This window comes from Mandrillus leucophaeus, unplaced genomic scaffold (assembly GCF_000951045.1).
Source record: "Mandrillus leucophaeus isolate KB7577 unplaced genomic scaffold, Mleu.le_1.0 Scaffold2, whole genome shotgun sequence".
Classification (NCBI taxonomy): Eukaryota; Metazoa; Chordata; class Mammalia; order Primates; family Cercopithecidae; genus Mandrillus; species Mandrillus leucophaeus.
The window spans coordinates 886,326-898,132 of NW_012102031.1; the positions used below are offsets into that span (position 1 = coordinate 886,326).

Sequence of the window (11,807 nt, forward strand, 5' to 3'; positions counted from 1 at the left end):
TTTAATTTTAATTTTTGTAGAGACAGAGTTTCACCATGTTGCCCAGACTGGTCTCAAATTCCTGAGCTTAAGCAATCCACCTGCCTTGGCCTCCCTGAGTGCTAGGATTACAGGCATGAGCCACCATGCTCAGCTCCAGCTCATTTTAAAATTTTTTATAGAGACAAGGTCTCAGTATATGGCCCAGGCTGGACTTGAACTCCTGGGCTCAAGTGATCCTCCCACCTTGGCCTCCCTAAGTGCTGGGATTACAGGCATGAGCCACTGCGCCCAGCTCTCCCTCATCTGGCTTTGATGTTTACAACAATTCTGTGACATAACAAGGAAAGGTTCTACTATAAACCTCAATTTACTGAGTGCACAGAAAAGATTTAACACAGTAGGCCGGAGGCTATTATACTTAGAAAACCCTATCAGCAAGGCTGACTCTTGGCTGGGTTTGGGAACTTGGATTTCAGGAGGGTTCCTACCAGAACTGAGAGAGTGGGCCGGGCGCGGTGGCTCAAGCCTGTAATCCCAGCACTTTGGGAGGCCGAGACGGGCGGATCACGAGGTCAGGAGATCGAGACCATCCTGGCTAACACGGTGAAACCCCGTCTCTACTAAAAAATACAAAAAACTAGCCGGGCGAGGTGGCGGCGCTCATAGTCCCAGCTACTCGGGAGGCTAAGGCAGGAGAATGGCGTAAACCCGGGAGGCGGAGCTTGCAGTGAGCTGAGATCCGGCCACTGCACTCCAGCCTGGGCGACAGAGAGAGACTCCGTCTCAAAAAAAAAAAAGAACTGAGAGAGTGGCTCATTGTGACTAAACTATTTGTACAATGAACAGTTGACCTTTGAACAACACAGGCTTGAACTGTATGGTTCTACTTATATGCGGCCTTTTTTCAACTGAACGCTGATGGAAAATGCAGTATTCACTAGATGTGAAACTGGCATATGCAGAAAGCCAGCTTACTGGGGTTTGCCAGGGCTGACTGTAGGACATGAGCATATGTGGTCTGCGTATATGCTGGCAGTCCTGCAACCAATCTCCCGTGTATACAAGGGACAACTGTAGTTTATGCTGAACACCTGTTTTCCTTCTGGGAGTCTGGAATTTTGGTATATGCTCAGCAGAGGATACCTACATGAACAGCCAGTCCCCCATAAAAACCTGGGGTGCTAAGGCTCTGATGAGCTTCTTCAGTAGGTAAGGTTTCACATGTCACAGTTCATTCCTGGGGAAATTAAGAAGTGCATCCCATGTGACCCCACCGGGAGAGGACTCTGGAAGCTTGTGCTGGTTCCACCAGACTTTGCCCCATGAACCTTTCCTTTTGCTGATATTGCTTTCCTTACACTGTCGTAAATCATAGCTATGAGTATGACTAGATGTTGAGTCCTATGAGTCCTCCTAGCAAATCATCAAACCTGGAGGTAGTCTTGGGCACCTTTAGCAAGGTTAGGTTACTTACTCTAGGCTACACAGCTGATAAGTGGCAAAGCTAAGGTGCAAACTCAGGTCAGTCAAGTCCAAATCTAGGAGTCTTCCCACAACTGTGATGCCTCCCCCATCAGAATTTTTAGATCAGGTATATTTGCTACTCCAAACATCTCAGTGAATTTCCATTGCACTCTGAATAATATGCAAACTCCTACCGGTCACCATAGCTATTAAGGATGCCTCTAACACTTTCAGAAATCAAAAAAGCGTTAACTGCAACCACAGATTTTAAGTATCATAGTAGCTGATTTGGGGGGAGAATAGTGCCAAACAGAATATACATCACCAGAAGAATGGAGGGCATGCCTGGTTTTACAGCTTTTAAGAAAAAGGACCAAGTAGACATGAGCCTATTCATGTCTGGTAAAGAGACATCTGAGGACTGAAAGCTTACCCCCTTCTCAGCCATATTGGACTTACAAGTGGACATATAAACAGACTCCCTGTTTGTCAGGAAAAGAAAAAAAAAAAGCCAGATTTTCTGATAGTATATAAAGGAGTTTAGAAAGTAATATTTATCTTGTTCCCTTTTATAAAATAAATGACATACTGTATTTTATTTTAAGATGCTAGTGATGTAAGACGAGCCATTATTTTATGTACCACTAAGAAAGAAAAAGTGCTACCAATTAAACTATGATGCACCATTGATGGTAAAATGTCTCCCAATTTCAGAGCAGTTAAAATGTGAAAAAAATGTATCTCAGAATCAAAGAAATATGATATGTATCCATTAAAACAATGATTCTTGGTTTAAAATATTCTTTTTTTGAAGTTTAATTGGTTAAATTTCATTACACTTCAATTTTGTGACTTGATAACACATTTTTAGGTTTCCCTGTTGTTGTTTATGTACCTATGTTTGAAAATGGCAACAGTAACTGCTTTTAAGTTAGTTATTACAGCTTAAAACTGCACTCAAACTTATGGAATACATGTATGATTCCTAAGTCAGAAAGCTGATCCTAGCTCATTATACTTGATGAGTGACATTTAAACTCTGAAATGGACTAAACTATTTTCTTTAGAAGTCAGTTCTTTTCTTTTCTTGCTATAGTCTCAGGACAAACCTTTTCTTGCTATATTCTCCTGCCTCAGCCTCCCGAATAGCTGGGATTACAGGCACATGCCACCACGCCCAGCTAATTTTTGTATTTTTAGTAGAGACAGAGTTTCACCATGTTGGCCAGGCTGGTCTCATACTCCTGACCTCATGATCCACCCGTCTCGGCCTCCCAAAGTGCTGGGATTACAGGCATAAGCCACTGCACCCGGCCTCCCTTCTCACTTCTAACCAGAGCTCCTTCTCCTCTTCCTTGCTGCAGAAAGAGCCCCAGAGTTTGGGCAATGAACCCCTGCTATCACATGAGGGTTTGCAGCTCTGCCAGTCCCTGTGCTGAGCACTGGGGAAAGATGCCAGACTCAGGTTTTGCCCTGAAGGAGCTCCCAGCCAGTCAACCACAATACGGTATAAGGTAAGCACTGTGACAGTGGGTCACATTCTGCCTAAAGGAGCCAGGGTGACAGGGAGCCCTATAGGCTTGAAGGCTGACTCAGATTAGCAGATAAAGAGAGGAGAAAGGCCCTATAGACAGAGGAAGAGCAACTGCACAGGCACTGAGACAGGATTACCTAGCATATGCAGGACTACGGAAAGATTGCATGTGGCTGGAGCACACATGGGGTAGAAGAGACAGGAAAGTGAGGCTGAAGGGATGAGCAGGATCCAGATAAAGAGGGTTCTCAGTACCAAGCTCAGAAGCTGATCCCTAAAGCAACTGAGGTGACTTTGTTTCTATTGCTGTAAGTATTCTCCATTTTCAGGCAGCCCAGATGTGAAGGGGAAGTGTAGAGGTAAGAATTTATGGCCAGGCATGGGGGCTCATGCCTGTAATCCCAGCATTTTGGGAGGCCGAGACAGGCAGATCACAAGGTCAGGAGTTCGAGACCAGCCTGGCCAGCATGGTGAAGCCCCATATCTTCTAAAAATGCAAAAAATTACCCGGGCATGGTGGCTTGGCGCCTGTAATCTCAACTACTCAGGAGGCTGAGGCAGGAGAATTGCTTGAGCCTGGGAGGCGGAGGTTGTAGTGAGCCAAGATCACGCCACTGCACACCAGCCTGGGCCTGGGCGACAGAGCGAGACTCCATCTCAAAAAAAAAAGAAGAATTTACAACTGAGGCTGGGTGCAGTGGCTCATACCTGTAATCCCAGAACTTTGGAGGCCAAGGTGGGAAGATCACTTGAGCCCAGGAGTTGAGACCAGCCCAGACAACACAGAAAGATCCTGTCTCTACAAAAAATTAAAAATTAGCCACGCCTCATGGCAAACACCTGTAGTCTCAACTACTCAGGAAGCTGAGACAAGAGGATCGCTTGAGCCCAGGAGGCTGAGGCTGCAGGGAGCTGTGACTGTGCCACTACATTGCAGCCTGAGTGGATAGAGTAAGACCTCGACACTTAAAAAAAAAAAGAATTTACAAATGAAAGAAAACCTACTTTCTATCACCCAGGGTGGAGTGTAGTAGCATGATCGTGGCTCACTGCAACCTCCGCCTCCTGGGTTCGAGCAATCCTCCCACCTCAGCCTCCTGAGTAGCTGGGATTACAGGTGCGCACCACCATGCCCAGCTAATTTTTTTTTTTTTTTTTTTTTTTGAGACGGAGTCTCGCTTTGTCACCAGGCTGGAGTGCAGTGGCGTGGTCTTGGCTTACTGCAACCTCCACCTCCCAGGTTCAAGGGATTCTCCTGCCTCAGTCTCCCGAGTAGCTGAAACTACAGGCGCATGCCACCATGCCCAGCTAATTTTTGTATTTTTAATAGAGACGGGGTTTCACTATGTGGGCCAGGATGGTCTCGATCTCTTGACCTTGTGATCCACCAGCCTTGGCCTCCCAAAGTGCTGGGATTACAGGCGTGAGCCACCACGCCCAAGTTTTTTGTATTTTTTATAGAGACAGGGTTTTGCCATGTTGCCCAAGCTGGTCTTGCACTCCTGGGCTCAAGCAATCCACCGACCTAGGCCTCCCAAAGTGCTGGGACTACAGACATGAGCCACCGCCCCCAGCCAGTATATTGTTTTGCGCAGTAAGAAAACACTTGGAAACCTGAGATAGGAGTGGTAGATGAAGATGAGGCCCAAGAAGCACTTGGGTCCCCTTGTTATTGAACCTAGAGACCAAGAATCACAAGACAATTACCTTTTTGAGCACCAAAGGCAGTGAGGTATCTCCTGATGACCCTTCAATATTCTTAGCACTTTCTCCCAGTTCATCCTTGTTCATGATCATGGACACAAAGAGATCATACTTCAACAGCTGCCTCAGTAAACCTAGGAAACAAAGGGATTGGGAAGTAAGGAGAGAGGAACACAGGCACCAGAGTCCTCCCAAGATAGCCCTTCAGACATCCCAAGAGAAATTTCTTCATGCCTCCATAAATACGAAGAATGGTTAGAATCCTTAAGTACCAATTTGCTTTTTGCACCCAGCTCTCTTCCATACAGATCTAGTGAGAGCCCACTAAGTGCTAGGCCTAAGGGTCTAGGGATTCAAAAGTAAGCAAGATAAACATAGCCCGACTGCTCCACTCAACTAAAAGTTTCATGAGGGCAGGAATAATGTGAATTTTTTCACCATAACATCACCTGGCACAGTTCCTGACACATAGCAGGAACTCAAGAAATATTTTTTGACTAACAAAGGGAGCATACACTCCTGTAGGAGAAACAAGCACAAAAACAAGTCAGACAAGGCCAGGCATGGTGGCTCACACCTGTAATCCCAGCACTTTGGGAGGCCGAGGCGGGTGTATCACTTGAGGTCAGGAGTTCAAGACCAGCCTGGCCAACATGGTGAAACCCCCTTTCTAGTAAAAAAATACAAAAAGTAGCCTGGCATGGTGGCACGTGCCTGTAGTTCCAACTACTCAGGAGGCTGAGGCAGGAGAATCACTTGAACCCAGCAGGCACAGGTTGCAGTGAACTGAGATCGCATCACTGCGCTCCATCCTGGATGACAGAGTGAAAGTCTGTCTCAAAAAAAAAAAAAAAAAAATTCAGACAAATGACCCTTATAATTGTGATAAATAATATAAATGAGAAGTACCCAAATACATGAAAATGTATATGAGGATTTTATATACATAAAATCCCCTAGTGTGGGGGATCAGTAAAGCCTTCCATCAGCAAGTACCATTTAAACTGAACCTGAAAGATAAGTAGGTAAAACTAGGTGAAGTAAGGAGAAGTATTCTAGGCATAGAGAACAACATTCCAGAAAGTGAAAGAAAGCCAGAATGGTTGGGGGTAAAAAAAAGTCCAGAAATTATGTTTGAGAAGTAGTCACAAAAACCACATAAGCTATGTTAAGGATTCTGGTCCCTATGCTGGGATTCATGGTAAGTCACTAAAGTGTTCCAAATAATACATACTTTAACAAGTAAAGAAATGCTTGTCAGAATATTAAATATTAAAATTAAATAATGTGGAAAAAAGCCCAGAGGACCATGGGAAATCAAATGAAGCATCTAATCTAGCCTGGAGGCTCAGGGAAGGCTTCTGTAAGAAGGTATTTGAACCAAATCTTGAAGGATGAGAAGTTGGATGCGAGCCAACTTCTGGGCAGAGGAGTATATAAAGGCAGGAGAGCATGGTGTGTTCCTGGAGATGCATTTGGTTCAGTAAGGCTGAGTTAGGGTGGGGACAGATAGAGAAGTGAGAGATGAGGCTTGAGAGGTTAATAAGGATTAGACCATAAACAGTTTATGAGCATAGTGGGACACCATCTCTACATACACACAAAAAAATTAAAATGCCTGGCAAGGTGGCGTGCCCCTGTCATACCAGCTACTTGGGAGATTAAGGTGGAAGGATCACTTGAGGCCAGGAGTTCGAGGCTGCAGTGAGCTATGAACATGCTACTGTACTTCAGCCTGGGCAACAGAACAAGGTCCCATCTTTAAAAATAAGTAAATTAAATAAAATAAGAACTTATGAGGATCTTGGGTTGTAAAGTAAGTGAATAAGATGATATAAGACAGAATATAAGACCCATAGTGCTTCAAGTGTCCAAAGGATGTGACTACACCCCTGGCTAAGGGGAGAGGGTGGGAAGGCAAGGCTCCAGAGAAGAGGTGGCCTTTAAAGTGTTGTCTGAAAGGAGAGAAAGTTAGCACTCCCCTTGACCAGGATAAATGAGGCCCTCGGGTCTGACAAACATGCATAGGGTGAATTTTTTTTATTATTTAAAAAAAAAAAAAAAAAAAAAGAGGCTGGGCGCGGTGGCTCATGCCTGTAATCCCAATACTTTGGGAGGCCAAAGCAGGCGGATCACGAGGTCAAGAAATTGAGACCATCCTGGACAACATGGTGAAACCCCATTTCTACTAAAAATACAAAAATTAGCTGGGCATGGTGGCACACGCCTGTAGTCCCAGCTACTCGGGAGGCCATGGCAGAAGAATCACTTAAATCTGGGAGGTGGAGGTTGCAGTGAGCTGAGATCATGCTACTGCATTCCAGCCTGGTGACAGAGCGAGACTTCATCTCAAAAAAAAAATAAAAAAAAAAAAGAAGTAGCATTTAAAAACAGGAATTCTGGCTGGGTGTGGTGGCTCATGCCTGTAATCCTAGCACTTGAGAAGTCCAAGGCACGTGGATCTCTTGAGCCCAGCAGTTCGAGACCAGCCTGGGCAATCTAATGAGACCCAGACTTTACAAAATTTTTTTTAATTAGCCAGGCATGGGCTGGGTGCGGTGGCTCACACCTGTAATCCCAGCACTTTGGGAGGCCAAGGCGGAAGAATCACAAGGTCAGGAGATGGAGACTGTTCTGGCTAACACGGTGAAACCCCACCTCTTCTAAAAATACAAAAAATTAGCCGGGTGTGGTGGCAGGCACCTGTAGTCCTAGCTACTCAGGGGGCTGAGGTAGGAGAATCGCTTGAACCTGGGAGGCAGAGGTTGCAGTGAGCCGAGATTGCACCATTGCACTCCAGCCTGGGCAACAGAGCAAGACTGTGTCTCAAAAAAAAAAAAAAAAAAAAAGAATGGGTGTGGTGGCTAATGTGCCACCTGTGGCTAACGGTGGCTCCCAGCTCAGTGGCTAAGGCAGTGGCTCCCAGCACTTTGGGAGGCCGAGGCGGGCATATCCTGGGGAGGCCGAGGCGGGTGGATCATGAGTTCAGTAGATCGAGACCATCCTAGCTAACATGATGAAACCCCGTCTCTACTAAAAATACAAAAAAAAAAAAAAAAGAGACAGGTGTGGTGGCCGACACCTGTAGTCCCAGTTACTCTGGAGACTGAGGCAGGAGAATGGTGTGAACCCGGGAGGCGGAGCTTGCAGTGAGCTGAGATCGTGCCACTGCATTCCAGCCTGGGTGACAGAGCTGGAGTCAAAAAAAAAAAATTAGCCAGGCATGGTAGTGCAGGTTTGTGGTCCCAGCTACTTGGTAGGCTGAGGTGGGAAGATCATTTAAGCCCTGGAGGTCAAGGATGCAGTGAGCTGTGATCCTACCACTGCACTCCAGCCTGGGTGACAGAACAAGACCCCGTCTCAAAATAAATAAGTAAATAAAAATTTTAAAAAATAAAAGTGGGAATTCCCAGCATTACCAGTTGAGATTTCTCTCTACTATGGTCAGGTGAGCTGTAGGACTGCCCAGGGCCTCACCTTACGGCCTGTACTTGCACCCTTTTGTTCTATATGCACTAACTCCAATACTGCCCTGTTGCAAGTTACCGCAGATACAGGTTGCTTCATACCTTGTGCTCTGGTCCATGCTCCTGCCTTCCTCCTTTCCCCACAATTTAGGACTCAGTCCAGGCATCCTTTTCTTTAGGAAGCTTCTCCTGTCCCCTGCTCCCATCCTCTTCTGTGCACCTCCAAGACAGCACTCATCACACTAGACTCTAGTTGTCCATGTGTGTCTTCTACACTGGCCTTTGAGCTCCCCCAAGATAAAGCTTGAATTTGATCATCTCTGTGACCTCAGAGCCCAGCACAAGGCCTGGTATAGAATGAATGCTCACTATGTATGGCTAGATTATTCATAACAGCTCCTGATCCAAATTTTGAAAAGAAGCTGTTGTCACGCATAGACTGTGCTTTTCTCTACAGCTTTTACCTGAGAACAGGCCCTCACCCAGGCACCAATCACAGTGCCCATCTGTTCTGTCCAAAATAAGAAATCTGCCTGCTCAGAACGGTTGAGAGACCTTATGTATTTATGCAAAAAAATAGGAGAGGATGCTAAAAGTATATGTTGGGTCTTCTAAAGAGCCTCAAGTAACAAGCAGGGAAACCTAGTGCCATGGTTTGAATATGTTCCCCAAAGTCCATGTGTTGGAAACTTAATCCCCAATGCAGCCATATTGGGAGCTGGGGCCTAGGGATGGTGTTTGGGTCATGAGTTTGGGGTTTGGGTTTGGACCCTCATGAATGAATTAATGCCATCACCATGGGAGTGGGTTTGTTATCATGAGAGTGGACTCCTCATAAAAGGACAAGTTCAGGCTAGGCGCAGCGGCTTGCGCCTATAATCCCAGCACTTGGGGAAGGCGAGGTGGGCAGATCACCTGAGGTCAGGAGTTCGAGACCAGCCTGGCCAACGTGGTAAAACCCCATTTCCACTAAAAATACAAAAATTGGCCGGATGTGGTGGTGGGCACCTGTAATCCTAGCTACTCAGGAGGCTGAGGCAGAAGAATCACTTGAATCCGGGAGGCAGAGGTTGCAGTGAGCTGAGAACGCACCACTGGACTCAAGCTGGACAACAGAGCAAGGCTCTGTCTCAAAAAATAAAAATAAAAAAAGGAAAAAAGAAAAAAAGGGACAAGTTCAGTCCCCTCTAGCTTTTTCTCTTGCCCTCTCTTTGCCCTTCCACCATGGGATGACAGAGCAAGAGGGGATTCACCAAATGCCAGCCTCTTGATCTTGGACTTCCTAGGCTCCAGAACTGCAAACCAATAAATTTTTGAACCAATAAGTTTTTCATTATAAATTACCTAGTCTGTAGTATCCTGTTATAGCAGCATAAAATGCACTAAGACACATGGGCTTTACCCTGGAGGCCAGAGGGAACCATGGAAGAATTTCTGACTTAAGAAAATGACAGGATGTGAGCTGTACAATGTAAAGATTAACTTGCCAGCAAATACAGGATGCACCAGGGCAGACAATAAAGGCAGAAAAAATTGCTGTCCCACTTTCCTTCCTATTTTCCTCCAAAGGCAACATTCTTAAGATATCATACTAACTCTAGGCATCTTTCACACAGTGTGCCTCTTATCTCTCAAACCTTGTGGCTTCTACCTTTTGCAAAACATCTAACTTTCCCACTACTAGAGAACTCAATATCTCAAGTCTTCTAGCAAAATGTCAAAAACGTATTCTCCCTTTTTCTCCAGCCTCATGTCTTACCCAAGCAGTTAATCTGCAGCTCCTTTGTCTGGGCACCATCCAGGATGGAAAGGAAGAGGGGAAAAAGCTTCTCCCGGAAGTGTCCTGAAAGCATCTCAGCTGCCACGGGTGAGGAGTATAGCTTCCCATAAAGGTAACAGACAGAAGCTTGTATGCCCTCACTGGGGTATACTAAGCCTCTCAACAGATGCTCCATCAGGTTTCCTGTTCAGAAAACAACCAAGGAGCCAGGGGAAATTTCACAATGTCAACTGCTATATGAAACTCCAATCTATTATTCCCAATGGGGTAGTAATGGTAAGTCCCTATAATCCCCCACAATAAATGCTTTCTGCATACTTAATCTAAAGGGAAAACCAACTGGGCACAGTGGCTCACACCTGTAATCCCAGCACTTGGGAAGGCCAAGGCGGAAGGATCACCTGAGTTCAGGAGTTCGAAACCAGCCTGGCCAACAAGGCAAGACCCTGCATCTACTAAAAATACAAAAATTAGCCGGGCGTGGTGGCAGGCACCTGTAGTCCCAGCTACTCAGGAGGCTGAGGCAGAAGAATGGCGTGAACCCGGGAGGTGGAGCTTGCAGTGAGCCGAGATCGCGCCACTGCACTCCAGCCTGGGCGACAGAGCGAGACTCGTATGGAAGGCCGGGTGCGGTGGCTCATGCCTGTAATCCCAGCACTTTGGGAGGTTGTGGCTGGTGGATCACCTGAGGTCGGGAGATCGAGATCAGCCTGATCAACATGGAGAAACCCTGTCTGTACTGAAAATACAAAATTAGCCGGGTGTGGTGGCACAGGCCTGTAATCCCAGCTACTCGGGAGGCTGAGGCAGGAGAATCGCTTGAACCCAGGAGGTAGAGGTTGCGGTGAGTCGAGATTGCACCATTGCACTCCAGCCTGGGCAACAAAAGAGAGACTCTGTCTCAAAAAAAAAAAAAAGAATGAATGGAAATAGTCCAAGAATAGAGTCAAGAAAATGACCTTTTTCAAATTGACCAACATACAGTACATTTTGCAGATGGGGAAACTGAAGACTAGAGCAGGAAAGTAATGACTTCCCAGGTGTACAGAGTAAATGGGGTACCCAGATGGCAGTATGATAAAAGCAGGTAAAAGGGTAGTGGCAGCTCCTCCCACAGGTCACTCACCGTGCTCCATTACAAGCTCATCTGCCAGAGCAGGGATGGCATCCACCAACTTGCCAAGAAGGGTCAGGGTGGCCAGGCTGCCTCGCATGGAGGGCATGTTACACAGCTACAGAAAATGAATATGCCCCATTCTGTCAATTAGGATCAGGACAGATCTTCCACCAAAACTCATCTTGCCCTACCCACACCAATGCCTGAATTGCATGTGTCTCTCACCACAGTCAGCAATCAGCTTTTTTAGCTTAGTGTCCAACTTCCCCATTGGACTGCAAACTCCTGGAGGAAAGGGACTGAGTCCTCTCAGAGTCCTCAGTACCTAGCTCAGTGCATGTTTGTTAAACTGAATTAACATTTGCATAGTTTGCCCCCATAGAACCAGAAGTTGGAGGACAAAAGTTTGAAATGTCATAAAGGCAGAACACTGACTCAATGTGAAAAAAAAATTATTGTTATTATAGTTATTATAGCTACTATTACTAAACATTCTCTGTATACCAGGCACTATGCTTCATGCTTTACAGGGAGAGTCAATAATCCATATTTTACCTTTCCTTTTTTTTTTTGAGATGGAGTCTCGCTGTGTCTCCTAGGCTGGAGTGCAGTGGTGCGATCTCGGCTCACTGCAAGCTCCGCCTCCTGAGTTCATGCCATTCTCCCACCTCAGCCTCCGAGTAGCTGGGACTACAGGCACCCACCACCTCGCCTGGCTAGTTTTTTTTTTTTTTTTGTATTTTTAGTAGAGACGGGGTT

The 11,807-nt window shown here is 46.0% G+C and overlaps 1 protein-coding gene across 1 annotated transcript in view; it reads right to left on the minus strand.

Moving 5' to 3' along the window:
• Positions 1 to 11,807, minus strand: part of MEI1 (meiosis inhibitor 1) — a 120,692-nt gene that overhangs the window by 90,399 nt on the left and 18,486 nt on the right. Inside the window, exons 5-7 of the mRNA XM_011978757.1 lie at positions 11,058 to 11,163; positions 9,911 to 10,114; positions 4,688 to 4,818 (exon numbers count right to left, since the gene is read on the minus strand). Coding sequence (XP_011834147.1) covers positions 4,688 to 4,818; positions 9,911 to 10,114; positions 11,058 to 11,163 — 441 coding nt within the window. The remainder of the gene's footprint in view (positions 1 to 4,687; positions 4,819 to 9,910; positions 10,115 to 11,057; positions 11,164 to 11,807) is intronic.